Source organism: Mobula birostris, chromosome 6 (genome assembly GCF_030028105.1).
Source record: "Mobula birostris isolate sMobBir1 chromosome 6, sMobBir1.hap1, whole genome shotgun sequence".
Taxonomy (NCBI): Eukaryota; Metazoa; Chordata; class Chondrichthyes; order Myliobatiformes; family Myliobatidae; genus Mobula; species Mobula birostris.
Window position 1 is genome coordinate 18469764 of NC_092375.1, and position 23964 is coordinate 18493727.

At 42.4% G+C, this 23964-nt stretch overlaps 1 protein-coding gene across 10 annotated transcripts in view; it reads left to right on the forward strand.

Annotated features, from left to right (window-relative positions):
* Positions 1 to 23964, forward strand: part of dop1b (DOP1 leucine zipper like protein B) — a 193950-nt gene that overhangs the window by 130760 nt on the left and 39226 nt on the right. For all 10 annotated transcript variants that reach the window (XM_072259926.1, XM_072259923.1, XM_072259925.1 and 7 more), the window contains 8 exons: positions 1335 to 1523; positions 3256 to 3381; positions 5020 to 5154; positions 6733 to 6788; positions 14046 to 14150; positions 16247 to 16313; positions 16407 to 16551; positions 22702 to 22784. In XM_072259926.1, coding sequence (XP_072116027.1) covers positions 1335 to 1523; positions 3256 to 3381; positions 5020 to 5154; positions 6733 to 6788; positions 14046 to 14150; positions 16247 to 16313; positions 16407 to 16551; positions 22702 to 22784 — 906 coding nt within the window. The remainder of the gene's footprint in view (positions 1 to 1334; positions 1524 to 3255; positions 3382 to 5019; positions 5155 to 6732; positions 6789 to 14045; positions 14151 to 16246; positions 16314 to 16406; positions 16552 to 22701; positions 22785 to 23964) is intronic.

The following is a 23964-nucleotide window of genomic DNA, read 5'->3' on the forward strand; positions in this document are numbered from 1 at the left end:
TGGGGTATTAGCAGAAGTTTGAGAAGTCAATGTTCATACCATCAGGTTGGAGGCTACCCAGATGGAATATAAGGTGTTGTTCCTCCAACCTGAGTGTGGCTTCATCTTTATGGTAGAGGAGGCCGTGGATAGACATATGGGAATGGGACGTGGAATTAAAATGTGGGGCCACGGCCACACATTATATGTCTATCCACAGCCTCCTCTACTGTAAAGATGAAGTAACTCAGGTTGGAGGAACAACACCTTGTATTCCGTCTGGGTAGCCTCCAACCTGATAGCATGAACATTGACTTCTCAAACCTCGGCTAATGCCCCACCTCCCCCTTGTACCTCATCCATTATTTATTTATATACACACATTCTTTCTCTCTCTCTCCTTTTTCTCCCTCTGTCCCTCTCACTATACCCTTTGCCCATCTTCTGGGTTTTTCCCCTCCTCCCTTTTTCCTTCTCCCTGGGCCTCCTGTCCCATGATCCTCTCATAATCCCTTTTGCCAATGAACTGTCCAGCTCTTGGCTCCATCCCTCCCCCTCCTGTCTTCTCCTATCATTTTGGATCTCCCCCTCCCCCTCCCACTTTCAAATCTCTTACTAGCTCTTCTTTCAGTTAGTCCTGACAAAGGGTCTCGGCCCGAAACGTCGACTGTACCTCTTCCTAGAGATGCTGCCTGGCCTTCTGCGTTCACCAGCAACTTTGATGTGTGTTGGTAGAATCTGAGGATAGAATGCAAGGGGAACAAGATTACTGCGGAATGAGTGTAAATGGGTGGTTGATATTGTGGACTCAGTGGGTTGGAGGGCTTGTTTCTATGGTGCACTTCCCCATAAGTTGGTAGTCTGCTGGGTTTTGAGGGACCTGAATGAAATGGGATAAACATTCTTAAGCTAGGTACAAGTTTCACAGAACTGTCTTTAACTTAACAGCTAATCGACGTCCTTGACCAGGACATGTTTAAGGAAGATATTAGCGTTCTGTCCATGTTCTCCTGAGGTCGGGGCTACGGTTCTTTGTTGTCTAGAGTGGTGGAAGTTTATTCAGAATTTACCCTGATAGATCAGAATAGGGAAAGTTTAACACAAATACTAGATACATGAGGTAACGAAGGTCTCACTCCTCATTTTTAAAAAATGATCTGACTCTTATGTTAGAAATCTGAAATAAAATTTTGGTGAAAGGTACTTTGGGATGGGGGGGGACAACTTATAAATGGACTCCTTTTCTAACCCCTGGTCTGAAGTGATTTAAGATGTGCTTATGCTTTTGTGAGGGCTGTGTGTCTCTAACACTGCATTCATCAACTGTAACAAAGTTGCTTTTCTTCCTGTACTAGTCTGCCACCTTGGGTGATTCCACAAGCCTGAAGAATGCCAAGAATGCCATCCTGGAAGAACTGCCATTAATCATCGACTCCATGTCTCTCCTCTGGGGAATCATCCAGCGGGAGGAATCCCAGAGAAAACCCATGAACTTACTCAATACCACGAAGGGCTCATCTTCAGTTTACTTCAAGTCGACAAAGGTATGTAGCAACTTGTCACCGTGAGAGGAAATGGGAGATGCAGGAAAAACTTTTACTTTGCAGAGGGTACAGTCACAGACTTGGTGGAAACTAATTTAATCAGAGATGTTCAAAGGCAAGTTTGTTATCCATTTGGTGGGGGAGGGTCGGGCGGTCGGTCGGAGGAGGTGAGAGCAAGAATAGTTTGTGCTGTTATCTCTCAGCTCCAGTGACCTGGATTTGACATTGACCCCCAGTGCTGTCTTTGTGGAGTTTCACATTCTCCCTTTGACTGTCTGGGGTTTGCCCAGGTGCTCCTCTTTTCTCTCGGATTTGCATAGGCGTACTGATAGGTTAATTGGCCGTTGTGAAATCATTCCTCATGGAGAGAAGTGGCCAAGTGAGAGCTGATGAGTAGTGTGTTCAAAGGAAATTTATTATCGAAGCACATATATGTCATCATATGTTACTCTGAGATTCATTTTCTTGCCGGCATTCCCAGTAGATACAAAGAAACAAAATAGAATCAATAAAATAACCACATGCAAAGATGGACAACCAAAAATGACAAACTGTGCAAATATAAAAAGAAAACTGAATATAATTATAAATAAATAGGTAATAAAGTATTATCTAATTAATGACTAGGGTTACAGGGAAATAAGTTGGGGAGATGGAGCAATGGGAATATTTGGCTGGATGAACCCTTCTGTATCATAATCTATATGTTATGGGAAAGGTTTAGCAGGATTGCTGTACATAGGGTTGGCATAGACTCAATGGGCTGAATGGCATCCCACAATATTCAGTGGGCCACCGTGATAGCGTAGTGGTTAGTGTGACGCCATTACAGCTCGAGGTGTCGGAGTTTGGAGTTCAATTCCGGTGTTAGTTGTAAGGAGTTTGTATGTTCTACCTGTGAATACGTGGGCTTCCTCCGAGAGCTCCGGTTTCTTCCCACAGTCCAAAGATGTACTGGTTAGTGGATTAACTGGCTAGGGTTAAATAGTTGGGTTGCTGGGCAGTGTGACTCATTGGGCCAGAAGAATATGTTCTGAGCTGTATCTCTAAATAAAACAAAATATATCCAAACATCCTGAATAATTTGGGCCACAAACTCTGCTGTCTCTAAAATCCAAGGCAGTCTTATCATGCTTCAAGCTTCAAGCGGACTTTGTCTTGGACTAGGTGACTATTTGTAGCTGAGCCTGAATACAAAAATAGTTCCAAAATTAGGATCCTTTTGAGTTGTACAGTGCATTCTTCGGACGATCTGGCGTTTAAACCTTGACCTACAGTGTGTAATAAGTCCCTGTTTGTTTTTTTGCAATATGAATAGAAGTTTTGTTCAGTTTTATGGGGAGCTTTTGCTTTGTGATTCAGATTCAGCTTTATTTACCACGCCTTCATTGAAACATACAGATTTGAAATGCATTGTTTGCACCAGCGGCCAGCACTATCTAGGTCTTGTATACAGGGTGAAGGCAGGAGATTGTGGCTGAGAGGGCAAATAGATCAGCCATGATGAAATTACAGAGCAGACTCGATGGGTCAAATGGCCTCATTCTGCTCCTGTATTTCATGGTTTTATATGCTGGGGCCAGCAAGCAAGTGTCAACACACATTTTGACACCAATGGTTATGCTGGGTTATCCTTTGAGATGAGGATTAGTCTGAATGAATGGGCTGTGAAAAGTTGGGGAAAATTGTGTTTTAAGCCACTTTAAAAATAACCTTGATTGTCTATTTTAAGACACTGAGGCAGAAAATTCTGGACCTTCTTAACCCATTTGCTGCTCAGATGGGCATTCACCTGATGGCAGCCGTAGCAACAGTGTGGAACAAGAGGAAAAGCAGCAAGAAAGTGAACCAAAGTAAGGTACGGACCAAGGCTAATCACTCGAGACTTTGTCGCAAGGTTTCAGCTTTAATTTCGTTCTCGACTGTCATTGAGTCCAGAATCATCCTGCCTACTGGTTCGCCGTTTTTCCAGTCATCTCTTAAATACTATGTAGTTCTAGATAGATTGTCTTGTACAGAGTAATTCTTCTTCAAAAAAAACTCTTTAACTTTTTTTAGTTTTAAAGTCTCTGCAACTTTAGGGAAATCTTTTAAAAGTAATCTTATAAAACTTAAATGTACAAACAGCTATTATATACTGTTCATTCATAGACTTTGTTAATAAATCAGTTTATGTGCATAACAGTTACTTGTACATTGTTTTACAGAATTGCTCTTGTATTTATTGTATTTTTTATTCCTCATGGATCTGGAATATCGTGTTCAAGTTTTTTTTTAAAGATTTGCTTTATTTGTCACGTACATGGAATAGGGGTAGCAGGCTGGAGATTCGTCTCTACCAAAGGAGGTGTAAGGCGTTCCTTCCCTCCGCTAGCCTGCAGGTTACCCCTGGGCAAGGCGTAACACCTGCTTACCTCCCTGATCAGGGTCACGTCAATCTAAAAGGGCAGGGGGTGGATGGTCGTAAGAGCAGCTGGTGCAGATCACAAGTCCTGGTTGTGCGACCACTGACACCAGGCAGACAATCTCTGAAGAGTGTTGATAATGGCTGGGGTCACCCGTCTTGTAAAGACACTGCCCAGAAGAAAGCAATGGCAAACCACTTCTTTAGAAACATTTTTCCAAGAACTGTCATGGTCATGTTGACTGTAATTGCCCACGTCATACAACACGCCGCAGAATGATGATGGTGATACATAAAAACATACAATGAAATGCGTTATTTTGCGGCAATTTTGTGATGCGCTGGGGACAGCCCAAGTGTCCAGCACCAACACCTTCTGTATTTGACAACACAAATCTGTGTCCCCTCTTATCTCAAGCTATGTCCCACTCTATTTTGTATTTTCATCTTCATCCTTGTAGAAAGACTCTGACGTCTACCCTATCTGTGTCTTCCATAATTTTATATACTTCTATTGAGCTGCCTCTCTGCTGATCTAGGAAAAGGCATTCTAAGTTTTTCTAATCTCTCCTAGTAGCTAATACTTTCCAATCTAGGTAACATCCTGGGGAACCTCTTTCAAAGACTTCACATCGTTCCTGTAGTGTGGCAGCCAGAACTGTACACAACACTCCGGAGTTAGAAACACAAGAGGTTCTCTGGATGCTGGAAGTCATGAGCAATGCACACACTGTGCTGGACGAGCTTCTGTCAGGCTGTATCTGTGGAGAGGAATAAACAGTTGATATTTTGGGCCAAAACATTCACTGTTTATTCCCTTCCATAGATGCTGCCTAACCTGCTGATTTTCTCCAGCATTCTGTATGTGATATCCAGTTTTATACAGCGGCAGCACGGGCTGCCAATTTGTGCTCAATATCCGAGTAATGAAGGTGATTATGCATTACTCCTTTTTAACTGTCCTATCTGCTTGTGTTGGAAGAACTTCTGGTGTTGAAAAAGGCCATTAAAATATTTTGTGTATGTAACTGCGGCATTTTGCCAGGGGTATGGATTATACATTGAAGGCTCTTTTCATCCTTGTCTTCGCAGGTTTTGCCGGTAGCTGGTGAAGCTCAGCTGACGTTGGTAGGGCTAGTCCAAGCACTGGAAACACTCAACACTGACAGCATATTACAGCTGATAAGGGAGGTTGTCAAAAAGCCACCCCAAACCAAGGGGGAAGAGGTAATTTATGAAGTTCTGGCCTGACTTTGATGCAAGTATAGCTCCAAGCAGTTGGTCTCGCATTTATTGTTTAGTAGGTTTGGATGTTTGATATGGATTTGGGATGGGACTGCAAGCTACTCGTCTCAGCTTTTGCAGAGTGATACTAGTGGAACTGTTGCTGTGGAAATGTTGTCACTTTTATTTAAAGATACAGCATGGAAATGGGCCCTTTCAATCCAACGAGATGGATAGACAAAGGAGAGTCGGTGGATGTTGTGTACTTGGATTTTCAGAAGGCCTTTGACAAGGTGCCACACATGAGGCTGCTTAACCAGTTAGGAGCCCATGATACTACAGGAAAGGTTTTAGCGTGGATAAAGCAGTGGCTGATTAGCAGGAAGCAAAGTGTGGGAATAGAGACAACCTCTTCTGGTTGGCTGCCAGTGACTAGAGGTGTTCCACAGGGGTCTTGTGGTGGTACTGATTCTTTCTATGTTATATGTCAATGACTTGGGTGATGGGATTGATGGCTTTGTGGCCAGGTTTGTGGATAATACGAAGATAGGTGGAGGGGTAGGTAATTTTGAGGAAGTAGAGAGGCTACAGAAGGACTTAGACGAGGAGAATGGGCAAAGTGGCAGATGGAAAACAGTGTTGAGAAGTGTATAGTTATGCACTTTGACAGAAAAAATAAAAACATAGGCTTATTTTCTAAATGGAGAGAAAATCTAAAATCTGAGGAGCAAAGGGACTTGTGAGTCCTCATGCGGAATTCACTAAAGGTTAATTTGCAGTTTGAGTCAGTGGTGAAGCAGGCAAATACAATGTTAGCATTCATTTCAAGAAGACTAGAATATAAAAGTAAGAATGTAATGTTTGAGGCTTTATAAAGCAAAGATGAGGCCTCACTTGGAGTATTGTCAGCAGTTTTGGGCCCCTTACCATGAGATATAGGAGCAGAATAGGGCAATTTGGCCCATCTAGTCTGCTTACCCAAGCAAGGGTGTGCTGACATTGGAGAGGGTTCAACGGAGGTTCAAGAAAATAATTCTGAGATTGAAAGGCTTGTTATATGAGGAGCATTGATGGCTCTGGTCCTGTATTCACTGGAGTTGAAAAAAATGAGGGTGACCTTATTGAAACTTATCAAATAGAGTGGATGTGGAGAGGATGTTTCCCATGGGGGGGGGGGTGTCTAAGACAGGAGTTAAGAGGAATTTATTTAGCCAAAGAGTGGTGAATCTGTGGAATTCATTCCCGCGGATGGCTGTGGAGCCTAAATCGCTGTGTTTATTTTAAGCATAGGTTGATAGATTCTTAATTAGTCAGTGCATGACGGGATATAAGGAGAAGGTAGGAGATTGGGACTGGGAGGGAAAATGGATCAGCCATGATGAAATGACAGAGCAGCCTCAATGGGCCAGATGGCCTAAATCTGCTTCTATATCATATGGTCCTAAATCTTATGGTCTTGTATCATAATTATGTGGTGCACTTATTCATGGACACAAAGCTCTTGATTCATTCTAATGGTGCAACTGGCTGATGTGTTGAAATGCAATTGAAGTTGAAGAATTTGTCAATTTTTTTTTTCAGAAGCCAACTTTGGTTGATATCCCAATGCTGCAGTTCAGTTTTGCATTACTTCAAAGGTAAATATCTTTCAGAAAGCTTCATGTATATACTTTAAGAGAAGATGCAACAATAACATGAAAGAGTTATTGAAATAATTTGGGGAGATTTTACTAACTGCACAAGGTAATGTAACAACACAAAATGATTGAACAAGGTTTTCAGGGAAACCTTTGGAGCCACAGAGATATAGTATACTTCCTGTTCTTCATGTGCTTTGTGTGTTACACACTTGGGCGATCATGGCTCTCCACATTGAACAATCCCTTGCAGCGTCAAATGATATCTCGCACACTTAGATTACACGACAGCACAGAAATAGCCGTATTCAACCCACCTAGTCCATGCTGAATCATTAATCTGCCTACTCCTATCAACCTGCACCGGGACCATAGCCCCCCATTTCCATCTTATCTATGTAACTATCCAAACTTTTCTTAAATGTTAAAATTGAACCCACATCCACCACTTGCACTGGTAGCTTGTTCCATACTCTCAGTAGCCTCTGAATGAAGAAGTTTCCCCTCATGTTCCCCTTAAAAATTTCACCTTTCAACCTTAATCCATGACCTCTAGTTGTAGTCTCCCCCAATGTCAGTGAAAAAGTCCTTGTATTTACCCTACCTATACCACACATAATTTTGTATACCTCTGTCAAATCTCCACTGTCAATCTTCTATGTTTTTGGGAATAAAGTTCTAACCTCTTCAACCTGTCCCTATAACTCAGGACCTCCAGACCCAGCTACATCTTTGTGAATTTTCTCTGCACTCTTTCAATTTTGTTGATATCTTTCCTGTAGGTAGGCGACCAAAACTGCACACAGTGCTCCAAATTAGGCCTCATCAACATCTTGTGTAACTTCAACATAAAATCCCAATTCCTGTACATAGTATGTTGATTTATGAAGGCCAATGTACCAAAAGCATTCTTTATGACCCTATCTACCTGTGACGTCATTTTTAAGGAATTCAGGATCTCCATTCCCAGATCCCTTCGTGCCCTCCCATTCAGTGTGTAAGACCTACTCTGGTTGGTCCTCCTAAAATGCACCTCCTCGTACTTGTCTGCATTGAATTCCATTTGCCAATTTTCAGGCCACTTTTCCAGCTGGTACAGATCCTGCTGCAAGCTTGATAGTTTACTTGTTTAATTAGCAAGACAGCACAAAACAGGCCCTTTCAGCCTAATGAACTGCACTGCCCAGCAGCCCACCTGTTTAACCCGAGCCTAATGACAAAAGACAACTTACAATGACCAATTAACCTATTAACTGGTACATCTTTGGACTGTGGGAGGAAACTGGAGCACCTGGAGGAAACCCATGTGGTCATGGGGAGAACCATACAAACTCCTTACAGGTGCTGCCGGAATTGAACTCCAAGCTCCGATGCCCTGAGCTATAATATCATCTTTCAAACTGCTACACTACCATGGTATCTAGTTCCTCCAGCATTTTGTGTGTGTTATTCTGGATTTTCAGCATCTGCAGAATCTCTTGCGTTTCTGTCCTTTGACAGACTTCTATAGGTGTGTGGTGGAGAGTATATTGACTAGCTGCATCATGGTCTGGTATGGAAACTCCAATGCCTTTGAACAGAAAACCCTCCAAAAAGTAGTGGATTTGGCCCAGAATATCATGAGTAAGACCCTCCCAACCATTGAGCACATCTACATGAAACACTGTTGTATGAAAAGACAGTGCATTATCAGGGATCCCCACTGGCCAGGTCATGCTGTCTTCTCGCTGCAGCTATCAGGCAGAAGCTATCATACCACCAGGTTAAGGAACAGTTACTACCCCTCAACCATCAGGCTCTTGAACAAAGATGTGTTAACCACACGCAGCACATGCCCCATCATTGAAGTGTTCCCACAGTCAATGATCTCACTTTCAAGGACTTTTTATCTCATGTTCTCATTATTTATTGCTATTTATTTATATTTGCATTTACACAGTTTGTTGTCTTCTGCACTCTGGTTGACCTTTCATTGATTCTGCTATAGTTACTATAATATAGATTTGTTGAGTATGCTCACAGGAAAACGGATCTTGGTTGTGTACGCTGACATATATGTACTTTGATAATAAATTTACTTTGAGCTTTGAAGAGTTTTGAGAAGGTAGTGATGAAACACATCAACTCTTGTCTAAGAAACGATTGGACCCCTTCCATTTTGTTACTGTCACAACAAGTCAACAGCAGGTGCCATTTCGTTGGCTGTTCATTGAACCCTGGAACATCTGGACAGTGAGGGTGTATACATTGAAATGCTCTTCACTGATCACAGCTCAGCATTCAATACCTAATCCCCTCAAAGCTAATCAATAAGCTTCAAGTGCTAGGCCTCAATACCTCCTTGTGCAACTGGATCCTCTGTTTTCTCACTTGCAGACCCCAGTCTGTTCAGAATGGCAACAACAGTTCCTCCACGATCTCTATCAGCAAAGGTGCACCACAAGGTTGTGTGCTTAGGCCCCTGCCTTACTCCTAGGACTGTGAGGCTAAGCACAGCTCCAACACCATATTTAAGTTTGCTGATGACATCACTGTCACTGGCTAGGTCAGAGATGGTGACTTCTCAGTATATAGGAGGGAGATTGAAAATCTGCCTAAGTGGTGTCACAACAACAACCTCACACTCAATATCAGCAAGAGCAAGGAGCTGATGACTGAATTCAGGAGGAGGAAACTCAGGTTCATGAGCCAGTCCTCATCGAGGGATCCGAGGCAGAGAGGGTCAGCATCTTTAAGTTCCTCAGTGTTATCATTTCACGTAAGTGCAATTGCGAAGAAAGCATGGCAGTGCCTCTACTTTCTTCGAAGTTTGTGAAGATTCAGCATGTCATCTAAAACTTTGACAAACTTCTATAGATGTGTGGTGCGTTGACTGATTCCAGTAACCAATATGGAAACATCAATGCCTTTGAACAGAAAAGCCTACAAAAATTATTAATACATCCGTTGAAACAAGAGTTTTTTCTGATGCTTTCAAAACCGCAGATGTCAAACCCCTAGTTAAAAAGTCAAACCTTGATAGTGAGATACTAGCTAGCTATAGGCCTATATATCTCCATCCTGGGCAATATTCTTGAAGTAATTTTAAATCAGCTCAACTTTCTGAATGAGAACAATATTTCTGAGAAGTTTCAGTCAGGTTTTGGAGTAAACCACAGCATAGAGACAGACCTCATTAAGATTGTCAGCAGCCTTATGCTCAGCACAGATGCCAAGAGAGTCATATTTCAAATTCTTCTGGATCTAAGTGCTGCTTTAGACACAATTGATCACAGTATTCTCCTAAATTGCCTTGAGAACCGGGTTGGCCATTTTGGTAGTGCCCTTCATTGGTTTGGTTCATATATCTTAGAGAGAAAATGTTTTGCCTGTCTTGGAGACCAATTTCTAAGAGATACAAAGTACCTTTTGGTGTTGCTCAGAGAAGCTGTTTTGGTTTCCTACTCTTATCCTTATACGTGATCCCCTTAGGAGACAACATTGGAGAATACAGGTGATCTCCACAGTTACGCAGATAACACACAGTTATATATCTTGGTTGAACAAATGATGAGCAATAATTTCCTAAACTAAATAATGCTAAAGTTGAAATACTTTACATTGGTCTCAAAGCCAAAAGGGATAAACTACTTGGTAAACGTAGAAACCAGCTGGTGTCTTCATAGATAAGTTCAACCTCTCACTCCAGCAGTGTGGCTTCAAGCAGGCTTCAATTGTACTGGTGCCCAAGAAGAGCGTAGTAACCTGTCTCAATGACATTTGCCCAGTGGCACCTCCATCCACAGTGATGAAGAGTTTTGAGAGGCTGGTGTTGAAGCGTATCAGCCCCTGTCTGAATGGCGACTTGGATCCGTTCCGATTTGCCTCTTGATGCAACAGGTCCACAGCAGATGCCATCTCATTGGCTCTTCACACAACTCTGGGACATCAGAACAGCAAAGATGCATACATCCATATGCTCTTTATTGATTGCAGCTCAGCATTGAACACCATCATCCCCTCAAAACTAATCAGTAGCCTCCAGGACTTGGGCCTCAATACCCTCTTGTGCAGTTGGACCATGGATTTCCTCATTTTCAGACCCCAGTCAGTTCAGATTAGCAAAAACATCTCTACAATCTCCATCTGCACAGTAGCACCACAGGGATGTGTGCCTAGCCCCCTTCTCTTTTTGCTTTACACCTATGGTTGTGTGGCTACAGCTCCAATCCCATATGCAAGTTTGTTGCTGTGGGCTGTATCGAAGGTGGTGATGAATCAGCATTCAAGAGGGAGATGGAAAACTTGGTTGAGTGGTGTAATAACAACAACCTTTCACTCATTGTCAATGAGACCAAGGAACAGGTTGTAGACATCATGAGAGGGAAACCAGAGGTCCATGAGCCAATAATCATCCAAGGATCAGAGATGGAGAGGGGTCAGTAACTTTAAATTCCTGGGTGTTACTATCTCAGAGGACCTGTCCTGGACCCATCGTATAAATATAATTGCAAAGAAAGCACAAGAGCACCTCTACTTCCTCAGGAGTCTGTGGAGATTCGGCATGTCATCAAAAACCTTGGCAAACTTCTACAGATGTATGGTGGAAAGTCTACTGACTGGATGCATTATGGCCTGATATGAGAATACTAATTCCTCTGAGTGGAAAATACTACAAAAGGTAGTGGATTCGGGGTAAAACCCTGCCAACCATTCAGCACATTTCCAGGAAACATTGTTGTAGAAAAGCAGCATCCATCATCAAAGATCTTCACCACCCGGACCATGCTCCTTTACCACTACTGCCACCAGGTAGAAGGTACAAGAGCCTCGGGACTCTCACCACCAGGTTCAAGAACAGTTACTACCCCTCAACCATCAGGCTCTTGAACAAAAGGGGATAACGACACTCATTCAGCTTCTGGTGTGCACACAACCGAGGGTCTCACTTTAAGGACTGTGTCTTGTTATTTATTTCTGTCTGCATTTGCACGATTTGTTGTCCATTGATCCTGTTTACAGTTACTGTTCTATCAATTTGCTATGTATGCCCGCAGGAAAAAGAATCTCAGGGTTGTATTGGTGACATGTATTTACTCTGATAATAGATTTTACTTTGAGCCTGGCTCACCTTGTAAAATCAGAAGTAACTACCCTGGGTGTTGTCCTTGATTCAGATTTGAATTTTAAATCCCACATAAAGAAAGTGGCCAGAGCAGCACTTTTACACTTAAGAAATATTGCAAAGGTATGTTTGTTTCTATCACGTAATGATGCTGAAAAACTAATTCAAGCCTTTATATTGAATAGACTAGGTCAGTGCAACACACTTTTTACTGGCCTTCCAAAACAATCTATTGGTAAACTGCAACTCCAACTGCTGCTAGAATATTAACCAAAACCAGAATGAGTGAGCATATCACTCCCATCTGATCTACTCTGCATTGGCTTCCTGTGTCTTTCAGAATTGATTTTAAAATTCTCTTGTTTTTAAAGCTGTTTATGGTCTGGAACCAGAGTACACGTCAGAGTATTTTTTTGTTTTATAATCCTGCTCAAGCTTCAGGTCTTCTTCCACCAGTATCTTAAATGTGAACAATTTCCCTCAAAAGATAATTGGTAGGTCAGCATTTTTTTTTGAATTACGCTCCCAAATTGTGGAACTCAATACCTAAAACTATAAGGGATGCAAGCTCAGTTGAGACTTTTAAACACCAGCTCAGAACTTATTCATTTAACCTTGCTTTTAACTAACATCCTTTTGTCTTTTATTTTCATGTTTGCTGTTATTTTTTATCTTTTATTTTATTTTCATGTTTTCTTGTATCCCATTGTAAAGCACTTTGAGCAAAGTAGTCTGTATAAAAATGCTCTATAATTAAAAATATTGGAAAGAAGAGTAGTGAACACAGCCTAGTCCATTGTGGGTAAAACTGTCCTCACTGTTGAATACATTTGTGTAGAGCTCTGTCACACGAAAGCAGCATCCACCATCGTGCTCACTGCGCAGGGCCTCTTTTCTCTTTTCTGCCTATGTCTTTGATACCAATGTGCACTGCGACCTCTGGCTGCTCACCCTCTCCCTTGAGAATATTCGGCAGCTTCTCTGAGCCATTCCTGACCCTGGCACCTGGGAGACAACGTACCATCCTGGTGTCTCTTTCACAGCCACAGAATCTTCTGTCTGTCCCCCTATAGTCTCCTATCAGTATTGCTCTGCTTGACTTTCCTTCCCTGCTGGCCACAATGCTACTGGCCTGACTGCTGTGCCCTGATATGTCGTCCTTCCAGCAGTGTCCTAAGGGGCAGAGTTGTTGCTGTGGGGAATGGCCATGGGGAACCCTGCATTGACTGCTTACTCCCCTCACTTCTCCAGGTGGTCACCCATCTGTTATCTGAAGTCTGCACTCTGGGTGTGACCACCTCAGTAAAAGTTTCATCTCTGAGGTTTTCAGCCTCCTGCGTGGTCCTGAGTGCATCCTGCTCCAGCTCCAGTTCCTTGACCTTGTCACCCAGGAGCTGAAGCTTGGTACACTTACTGCAGATGTGGTCATCAGGGTGACCGTCAGGTATCTTGCAATCCCACATCTCACAGGAGGAGCATTCCACCACCTTAACCATCCTGCCGACACTGAACAAAGGACAATAGAGTCACAAACAATTAAAAAGAAACTTGCCCGTTGTTACCTGTATCTTCTCACTGAAACCTTTTGAGTTTTGCACTCGACTCGCCTGTTCTCACCGAAGCCTATTGAGCCAAACACAGACCACTTTAACACTGCCCCACTCCAACAATGGCAGCTCCGCTTACACCTCCCTTCTTTTTATTGGCTTAAATAACTCTATCCTGACGAGACTTGCTGCCCTGCAAAATGTCACTCTCTCACCCACTACTTCAAAGAATGATTCACTCCCGACAGATTTGCTGCTTGCTGTAAAATCTATTTCTTGTTTCAATGATATGCTTAACTTTATGGAAGCTTATATGGCATATAGCTCCGGGGTTGTGTTCCCAATGGTTTTTTTTTTGGTTTTTTTTTGTTTTAGTTATTAGGGGTTCTTCTTTCCTTTTTTTCCAAAAAAAAGTTTTAACATTTTATTTTTTCTTCTTACTGATATATTGTTTAGCTTTGATCAGTTATTTGATAATTTACTTTACATATTGACATGTTGACTTGATTAATGTATTTTTTTTGATTTTCAATAATAATAAAAAAGATTTGAAGATGAAATGAAATGATATGCGTATCTGACCTTCACTACTGTGCTTTGTCACAGGCTTTACTTTGCTGATCCGCAGGTTGTTCTCCCGTCATTGCTGTACCTCTTAAAAGAATCTGTGTCGTTGAACTTGGCCCCGCCAGGACATTTCCTGTTACTTGGGTAAGGAAGTGCACTTCTGTTTATTTGAATCTTCTCTGTGGACTTCCTTGTTTTGGCAAATTTTAAAGGTGAAATTTCTTCCTTGAAGTATCAGACCAGTTTGTTAATGGTGATAACAAAAGAGACAGTCCAGGGGAGGCTTAGGGGAGTGATTCTGGCAATGAAAGGGGAGTGTTTGATGGCTCTGAGCCTGTACTCGCTGGAGTTTAAAAGAATGAGGGGGCAGTCCTCACTGAAACCTATTGAATATTGAAAATCTTAGATAGAGTGGATGTGAAGAGGATGTTCCTAGTGGAGAGTCTGGCACCAGAGAGCACAACCTCAAAATAAAGGGGTGTGCATTTAGAGGAGATGGGAGGATTTCCTTTAGCCAGAGGATGGTTAATCTGTGGAACTCATTGCCACAGACAGCTGTGAAGGCCAAGTAGTTAGGTATATTTAAAGTGGAGTTTGAAGGTCTTGGTTAGCAAGGGCATCAAATGTAATGGGGAAGACAGGAGAATGGGGTTGAGAGGGAAAATCGGCCATGATAGAATGGTGAAGCAGAATCGGCAGGTCAAATAGCCTAATTTTGCTCCTATGTCTTATGATTTTTAAACCTGTCCATTTTAGAGCACAGCATCATTTTATTATCTCTCTCCGCCGTCTTCGCAGTAATAGAGCGAATTTTGTTTTGGCCTTGGTTTCCCACGATTGGAAGAATATTTCCATACAGCATGGATTGGAGCCCATAATGGTTTCACGTGACATTTCTTGTTTTGCGGGCTTCTTTGCAGATGAGTCATTGCATGTAGAGACAGCTTTCACAGAGCCTTCTTTCCCCACAGATCGTGAAGCAGCACCAGGCACCTGCCTTCATGAGCACAGCTTCAATAATGCTTAAGAAGCTTGGCACCTTACATGATAGAGCAGCCTACTTGATAGGCACCCGATAAGAAATTGGAGCAGAATTAGGCCATTTGACCCATCAAGTCAGCTCTGCTATTCAATAATGACTGCTTTATTACTCATCTCAAGCCCATTTATCACCATTCACTTGCTCCATCACCACATGGCAGAGCAGTTTGTATCCCTTGCTAGACATACTGCAGCAACTCACCAAAACTCCTTAGACATGCCTATGACCTCTACCAGTTAGAAGTTCAGGGGTACCAAAAGTAGCAGCTGGGAGTTGCCCTCCAAGCCACACACCATCCTACTGTGAGGTGTGTCACTGATTTCGTTTCTACTACCGCTGGGTCAAAAATATTGGAACTCCTTCGCCAACAGCATCGTGGATCTATTCTCACTTCAAGTACTGTAGTAGTTCAAGGAGGCAGCTCTTCACCATCTTCTCAAGGGTAATTAGGGATGGGTGGTGGCAAGGAAACTAAATGCAATGTTAGCATTCATTTCAAGAAGACTAGAATATAAAAGCAAGAATGTAATGCTGAGATGATATAAGGCATTGATCCAAACAGCACTTGGACAATTGTGAGCAATTTTGGGCCCTTTATCTAAGAAAGGATGTGCTTGAATCGGAGAGGGTCCAGAGGAGATTCACGAGAATGCTCTTGGGAATGAAAGGGTTAACACGCAAGAAGCATTGATGGCTCTAGACCTGTACTTGCTGGAATTTAGAAGAATGAGGAGTGATCTCATTGAGTTTTTAAAGTCCTAGGTAGAGTGGATGTGGAGTGGATGTTTTCTATAATGGGGGAGTCTTGAACCAGAGGGCACTGCCTCGTCGTAATGGAAGGATGTCCCTTTAGAAAAGAGGTGAGGAGGAAATTCTTTAGCCAAAGGATGGTGAATCTGTGGAACTTATTGCCACAGAAGGCTGTGGAGGCCAAGTTATTGGGTATATTTAAAGCAGAAGTTCTTGATTAGCAAGTGTGTCAGAGGTTACAGGGGAAGACAGGAGAATAGGGCTGAAGGGGAAATGAATCAGCCATGATGGAAATGACAAATTCTGCTCCTCTGTATTATGGTCTGGTGTCAATTAAATGGTGGCTTTGCCCATGAAGCCCACTAGAATTTAAAAAGTTGCTATCTTCTGGTGTAGCAGTAATTTTATTTCAGTTTCAAAAAAGCTTTCTTTTAAATTTAATTTGCAGAATACTGAATGACTTCATGTCTAGAAATCCTAATTTGGAAAATAAGAAGGATCAGAGGGATCTTCAGGTGAGGCTCAACAGCTTGTGTGAAAGGCCACACATTAGACTTGTAAATTCTGTATGCAGGATGATTTTTTTTTAATATAATGTTCTCTCTTAGGAAGTGGCCCAGAAAATGATTGAAGCAGTGGGAAATGTTGTCGGCTCCTCCCTGGAACAGACCAGCTGGCTGAGCAGAAACCTGGAGGTTAAGGCAGGACCTCAAGTTTACTTGGAGGATGCTAATTCTGACACTGTTGAAGACGGTGAATACTTTGACTCTGAATCCTTCTTTGAAGCCTACTCCTGTAACACCAGTTGCTTAATATCTTATGGTCATTAAACTTGGAAATACCAGTTACGGTATTGGCTGTCATGCAAGTGAACAAAACTCCCCTTGCCTCCCACCCACCCACAATTAGTCCATAGGCAGGATGGGCAATTTCTAAGTACAATAGAAGGGCATGTGCAATATTTGGGTTTAAATGGGACAGCTACCTTCCTTTGATTTCAGAGCTCTTTGTTATTTATATTTCAGTTTTAGTTCTTGATGCCATTTTATACTTAATCATTGTATTTTGTAACATGGGCGAGTGCAACGGGGCAGCGGCTGTTTCTTTTAATTTTAGAGATTTTGTTTTTAAATCAGTTGTCATTCTAAATAACTCAGGCGTTATTTTAAATTTAGTGGCTGTGTTTTTAGTCGTTGATTTGCCAGTGTGCTGTTTTACACTGAATGGGGGTGCACTGCAGTCTCATTGTCCTCAGCAATGACAATAAAGCTCTGACATTTATTAGTAGACGGGAGGGGAGGGTTTGTGCCCATCCCTCATTTATCTATCTATCTATCTATTCATTCATTTATTCATTCATTCATTCATTCCCACCTTTTTTCCTCACTTTTTTCTCCCTCTGACCCTCTCACTATAACTCCTTGCCTGCTCTCCACCCTCTGGGCTCCCATCCCATGATCCTCTCCCTTCTCCAGCTCTTAGATCCACCTCTCCCCTCTTGTCTTCTCCTATCATTTCGGATCTCCCCCTCCCCCTTCCACTTTCAAATCTCTTACTAGCTCTTCTTTCAGTTAGTCCTGACGAAGGGTCCCGGCCCGAAACGTCGACTGTACCTCTTCCTATAGATGCTGCCTGACCTGCTGCGTTCACCAGCATTTTTGTGTGTGTTGCTTGAAATTCCAGCATCTGCAGATTTCCTCGTGACTACCAATGTATTATATAATTTCCCCGCGACAATGACAAAATGGCTGTTTGTATCTGATATTGTTTTGTGGAGCTCAAAGAGAATGTTTTGATTTATGAAAATTTGAGAATCCCCTGGCCTTAGCCTGAAAAGTGGAGTGGAAGTGCTGCCCCACCCATCGTGACATAAGGCGAGAATTGTCAGAACTGCGAATGTGTGTTTCTTGTAAAAATGCAATTGCTGTATTAAACTGTTTGAGATGTGAGAACACCTTCCTTCTTTTAACAGGGTGATTCAGCCCCTTGACATTCCAGCTTACAAAATTTAACGGACTAACCGTTCTCCTTTAAAAGAGATACAGGTTGATATGCATAAGTGGTGTCAAGATTTCGGGTATCAGCTCTGAGGCAAAAATGGAAAACAAAGAGAAACAGGGCAGAAATAAATTCTGTGTAACAAGGACTTATAAGGGTTCTTAAAACAGTACTGGCATTGGAGTACCCTTCCCTCGCTCCCCCAACCCGCAACAAGACAGCTGCCAGAGAGCATAGCGGCAAGCTCTTAAGAACCATAAACATCCAACAGTACAACTTCCTGTCACTCGTAGCATCATCTTCAACTCCGTTAGTGATATTTAAAGGAAACAGTAAGCATTCCACACTCCTAAACTGACCTTGTGCTTGGTGACAGACAAAACAATTCCCCCAAAGTTTATTAAACATGGCTCTGAAAAATAAACCATAAAACAGGAATATAAACTGATAATTGAAGAAACAAATAAGAAATAAAACATAAACAGACTTTACCCAGTGCTCTTCCCACGAAGGGTTATATAGAGTTCACTGAATTGAAAGTAAAAAGAAATACTCTCTCAAGAGAGCAGTCTGAATAAATATTATTCCACCTGTTGCTGTAGAGTTTACTGAATTGCGTGGTAGTCAGTACCTAACCCGGCCAAACCAGACCAGACCTTGCTATCCAAGCACTGCTAACGTTACCTGGTAGAGGGTATGGGAGAAAAGTATTTTGTGAAGAATTCGACGTAGTGGGGAGGCTGTCGATGCATTTCTGTGCTTTGTCTACCAAGCGTAGCCACTTCTTGACACCGCTGGGAAGAGTGATACGGAGCTGTGCAGGGTATAGTAGAAAAGGCCTGACTCCTTGGTTGTATAGTTCCATCATTACTTCTCCGTACTCGGCTCGCAGGCTCAAAACTTCGGGAGAGTAGTCCTCCACAACCAGAATCTGCTGGCCGCAGTGTTCTAGCTTCCCTCTCTGCCGGGCCTCTCTAACTGGAGGATCTTTAATCTGGTAGCGGTGCAGGTGAAGAATGACGGGGCGCGGTCTCTGTCCTGGGGCTGGTTTAGCTATTGGTGAACAATGGGCTCTATCAACCTCCGGTGGGAATGGAAGTGTCTCCTTCCCAAAGATCTCACAAAGCAGACTGGAAAAAAATTTAATAGGACACACGCCTTCAATAGAGTCCGGCAGGCCCAAGTTGTATAGGTTCTGCCATCTGCTCCGGCCCTCCAGGTCAGTAATTTTACGGGCAATTGTCCTGTATCAGACCGCAAAGCACTCCAGCGGGTGGTGAAAACTGCCCAGCGGATTATCGGCACCCAATTGCCCACCATTGAGAAAACTACCATAAACGCTGCCTGGGCAGGGCGAAAAGCATTATCAATGATGCATCTCACCCTAACCATGGATTTTTTACTCTCCTCCCATCCGGTAGGCGCTACAGGAGCCTCTGCTTCCGCACCAGCAGACACAGGAAGAGCTTCTTCCCTGAGGCTGTGACCCTGCTGATCCTCACATCACAGCGCTAAGCAGTATTGCACCCATATTGGACTGTCTCAGTACTTTTATATTTGTACGCTGTAGCACTTACTTTTTATTCACAGTTATTTTGTAAATAACTCTATTCTTTGCATTTCTGGTCAGATGCTAACTGCATTTCGTTGGCTTTGTACCTGTACTCGGCACAATGACAATAAAGTTGAATTGTATCTAATCTAATCTAATCTTTAGCCATTAACTTGGTATTATTTTCACATAAGCTGGAACAAATGTTTTCCAGCTCACTAATACAGGTTGTCCGTAGCAAGCTCGAGAGAGGGTAGGCGCTGGGCGTGATCCTCCACTTTGCATTGGATTTGGTTGAGTTTCGTTTCCAGCAGACTGAAGAAAGATATAACTTCGGCCGCTAACGCCTCACGGTGTTGGTCTAGCAGCGTGGAGGTAGCCTCGACTGTCAACCCAGCCGCCAAATCGTCTTGTTTTCCCGGAGTTGGTACTCTTTGAGGTCATTTTGAAGTGAGCGTAGTCGCAGGCAGGGGGAAGAGCAAAAGGTCCAACAGTTTGGTATGAGAAAAGGGGGAAGAAGGAGTGTGGAAATAAAAATAGAACGGAGCGTCCATTCTCTGCAACTACTCCATGTAGCTGCCAACTGGAAGTCCAATACTTTGTTTTTAATGACTTCACTACAGCATTTTTGAGCACACGAGTAGCACAACTGTCTTTTATTTTGAGAGCCCTGTTGATTTTTGTTTTAACAAGGTCCAGCTTGCTATTTATTCTCCTCCAGCATTTTGGAGACATTAATCACATTAGCTGATGATTCATTACTGATCACATGTCCCTTGTACAGAATTTACCTAGGGCTGCTGGTAAACAGTTATGACGTTTCCTCATTCTTTGTTTCTATAAAGAAACTTGTGTCCTGTGCAAAAAAAAAAAGTATTGAGCTTTCAATCATATGGTTCTATTTTCTTGATTGAGACCAAAGAGTCAGGATAATACTAGTAAGAAAGCAAAAAGAAATGTAGCAGCTCCTGATAAACTTGCCATCTTGGCCATTTCTCATCAGGCACTTACATTCTCAGCAAGCAGTAGCATTTCATAAACACGAATCCTGCAGATGTTGAAATCCAGAGCAGCAAACACAAAATGCTGGAGCATGCATGGAGAGGAATAAGCAGACATTGTTTTGGGCTGAGACCCTTCATGACCCGAAATGTTGACCTTTTATTCCTCCATGGAATGGCCGTTGAAGGGTTTTGGTTTGGACAGGAGGAGGATATAGATTAAATACAGAACAGAAAACTAATAGAAACAGCAGCAGGTTAAACAGTATCTATGCAGGATAGAACAGAGTGGAGATTTTGACACATCTTTCTTTTAAAGACCTGTATCCTTAAATTTTTTTTTGTTTACAATTTCTTTTATTTTGCTTGTGTGTCACGTGGTTTTGCTATTGCTGGGACGGTACTGAATTGTCATTGATTGTAAGGAGGGTAATCTTGTGTCACAGGATGAAGTTGATCAGCTGATAAATTAATTGGGTAGAGCAGTAGCTTTTAAATTTAATCTAGATTAAAATCAAAGTCAAATTTATTGTCATATGCACAAGTACATGACTGCATAGGTGCTATAAAAAAACTTACAGCAGTAAGACAGGCACAGAGCATCAGATGAACAGCTTTCACAAGTAAAACTTAACTTAAACAAAAGATGCAACCCAAATTTTACAAGAAAGAACATAATTAGAACAAAATATACCGAAGTCCATTGTGGTGCAAAATGCTCATCGTGTTGATATACTGGGGTAGTGATTATGCTTGTGCAGCTTGGTTCAAGAACCAGATGGTTCGAAGGCAAGTAGCCGTTCTTGAACCTGGTGGTGTGGAACTTCAGGTCTCTGTAGCTCCTGCCTGATGGTTGCTGTGAGAAGATGGCATGGCTCGATGGTGGCGGTAATGGACGTTGCCTTCTTGAGAGAGTGCCGCATATCAGTTCCACTGCTGGTGGGACGGTGTGCCTGTGATGTATTGGCTTGAGTCTCCAGCTTCTTGCATCCCTGTGCGTTTGAACTGTTGTACCACACAATGGTGCAGCTAGTCAGCATATTTTTAACATTGCATCGATGTAAGCTTATTAGTGTTTGGTAACATGGCAAACTTCCTCAATCTTCTAAGATGGGTTCCCAACCTTTTTTATGCCATGGACTAATACCATTAAGCAAGGGATGTGTAGCCCCAGGTTGGGAACCCCTGTTCTAAGAGGTGATGCATTCTTGACAGTCTTAATTGGTGCAGGACATACCATTCCTGGTATGGCCCAAAGGAGTGTAGGGATGTTCAAGTCCAAGGAACCATGAGAGTGGCAGCAGACGGAGATGGAGTGGTGCAGAAGGCATATGGGATGCTTGCCTTTGTCAGCAGGGGCACAAAATGCAAGTCCAGGGAGGTCCTGTCACAACTTTATAAAAGAGAGAAAATCTGCAGATGCTGTAAGTCAAAGTAATGCACACAATATGCTGGAGGAACTCGGCAGCCAAGATGTTGACTGTTTACTCTTTTCCATGCATGCTGCCTGGCCTGCTGAGTTCCTCCAGCTTTAGTCTGTGTTACAACTTCATAAAACATTGGTCTGGCCACAGCCTCGACTGTTCTGGTCACCGCATTATAGGAAGGACATGATTGTAATGGAGAGGCTATAGATGAGATGCACCAGGGCGTTGTATAGGTCGAAACTTCTCAGAGTGGGATTGTTTCCCTAGGAGTGGTAAATGGGATGAGTAGATGGGTACTCGATAGTTGGCTTACGTATGATAGGCTAAAGGCCTTCTTCAGTGTGGGATGAATGTGACTCAGAAATGGCTATTGATACCAACAATATATTTTTTGAAGAACTTGTTGAATTGCCGATAAAAATGGCACAAGTCAGAAAGGTTTTTTTTTTAAGTCAGATTTGGGGTGTGACTCTCACATGGGAAGCAGAAAATGCTGTTTAATTTTTGCTGCTGTCATGTTGTGTATCCTCATATATTGCCATAGAATTAAATGCAGTCATAGCCCAAAAAAAAACACCTCCATGAAAACACACTGTTAAGATGATTATGCTTCAGTCCATTCAGAAAGTGGTATTTTTGTTCTGTGGGACTGTGTGGTGCTAGAGATGAACGTATTGGTGCTGAGTGTTGCACTGTGCTAACACGACTTGCCAAACACATATGTACAATAAGTAACTTGGATCGATTCGCATTCTATTTATTTAAATATTGTCCAGTTCAGAGTTATATATTTGATCAAACCGATATATTTTGTAAGTATCTTATACAGAATGCAACATATAGTTTGTGTCTTCCAACAGTAAGTGAATGATATTAATGTGTCACTGATTAAAGTAAAGCCAGATTCTTTGTTTCTGACTCCAAGGCTCTTCCCCTCCACCTTCTGCTGTGGTGTCGACGACAGTTGCTTCTCTGTACAGTGTGCAAGCTCTAACTTTGCTGGCTGAGGTATGTAAATATGTGCAAATTTATAACTTCCCCAGCAACGATCATGTTAATTTTTATCAATAAATATTTTTGAGCAACCTGAAATGCCATCCATATTTTCAGATTCAATCAACGATTGTGTAAATTCTTTCAAATTAATTTTTTACAGTGGAATCCTTCCTCATTGCTACATGTTCGGTAAATTCATTGTTTTGCAGTAACTGGGCTTGCCTGAGGGTGAAGGAGCTGTAGTTAGAATTGTCACAGCAATTCAGAAAATTGCCTAGTGTAACTACTACCAGTTCAGTAATTATATCAGTCCTATTCCTGCACCCATTGTACTGGGAATTGTTCCCTCTCAAGCGCCTATTTCCCCCATTGAGATGATAATTCAATTTCCGCCACTTTCTGATCATAAATTCCCGATCTGAACCACAATTCCATAGCTTTCCTTAACGCTTCCGAAGTTTCTTTTGCACAGAATTTTACTTCCTTGTTCCCTAGTCATTCAACCATCTCATTTGCATAGTTCATGACAAGTTTAGAGAAGCTTTCTTTACTCTTTCCTCTACAGCAAGGGTTCCCAGCCTGGGGTCCACAGATCCCTTGCTGAATGTATTGGTCCATGGCATAAGCAAGGCTGGGAACCCCTACTCTATAGTTCAAAAACAAATAGCATTAGCACAGGAGCCAGGAACCTCTGATTGTCATACGCCACATAATCACCAAATGGCATGAAATTCCTTCAGGTTCACTAATGTACTTGAGGAAAGAAATGTCTAAATCTTACTCGGCCAGTGGCAGTATATGATCTCCTAATATATTTGACTCTTAAGTGTCTCTGTAATAACCTGGCAAGCCACTCTTTTCAGGTTGCCAATAGAAACTGACAATGAATATTGGCTGTGCCCGTCACATCCACATCACATGTACAAGCAAGTAAAATGAAACTTAGATTTGCCATGCTGTCATACTGGTAACAATGGTGAAGGGTGAGCAACGCCATTCACTTCTTGTCAAGCAGACTTGCCTCAGAGTCATAGAAAACTACAGCACAGAAAGAGGCCTTTCAGTCCGTCCAGTCCCTGCCAACCAGATTGACTTCTTAGTCCCATCTACCCGCACCTGGACCATATCCTTCCAAACCCTCTCCTGCATTGACCTGCACCCGGACCATATCCCTCCAAATCCTCTCATGCAT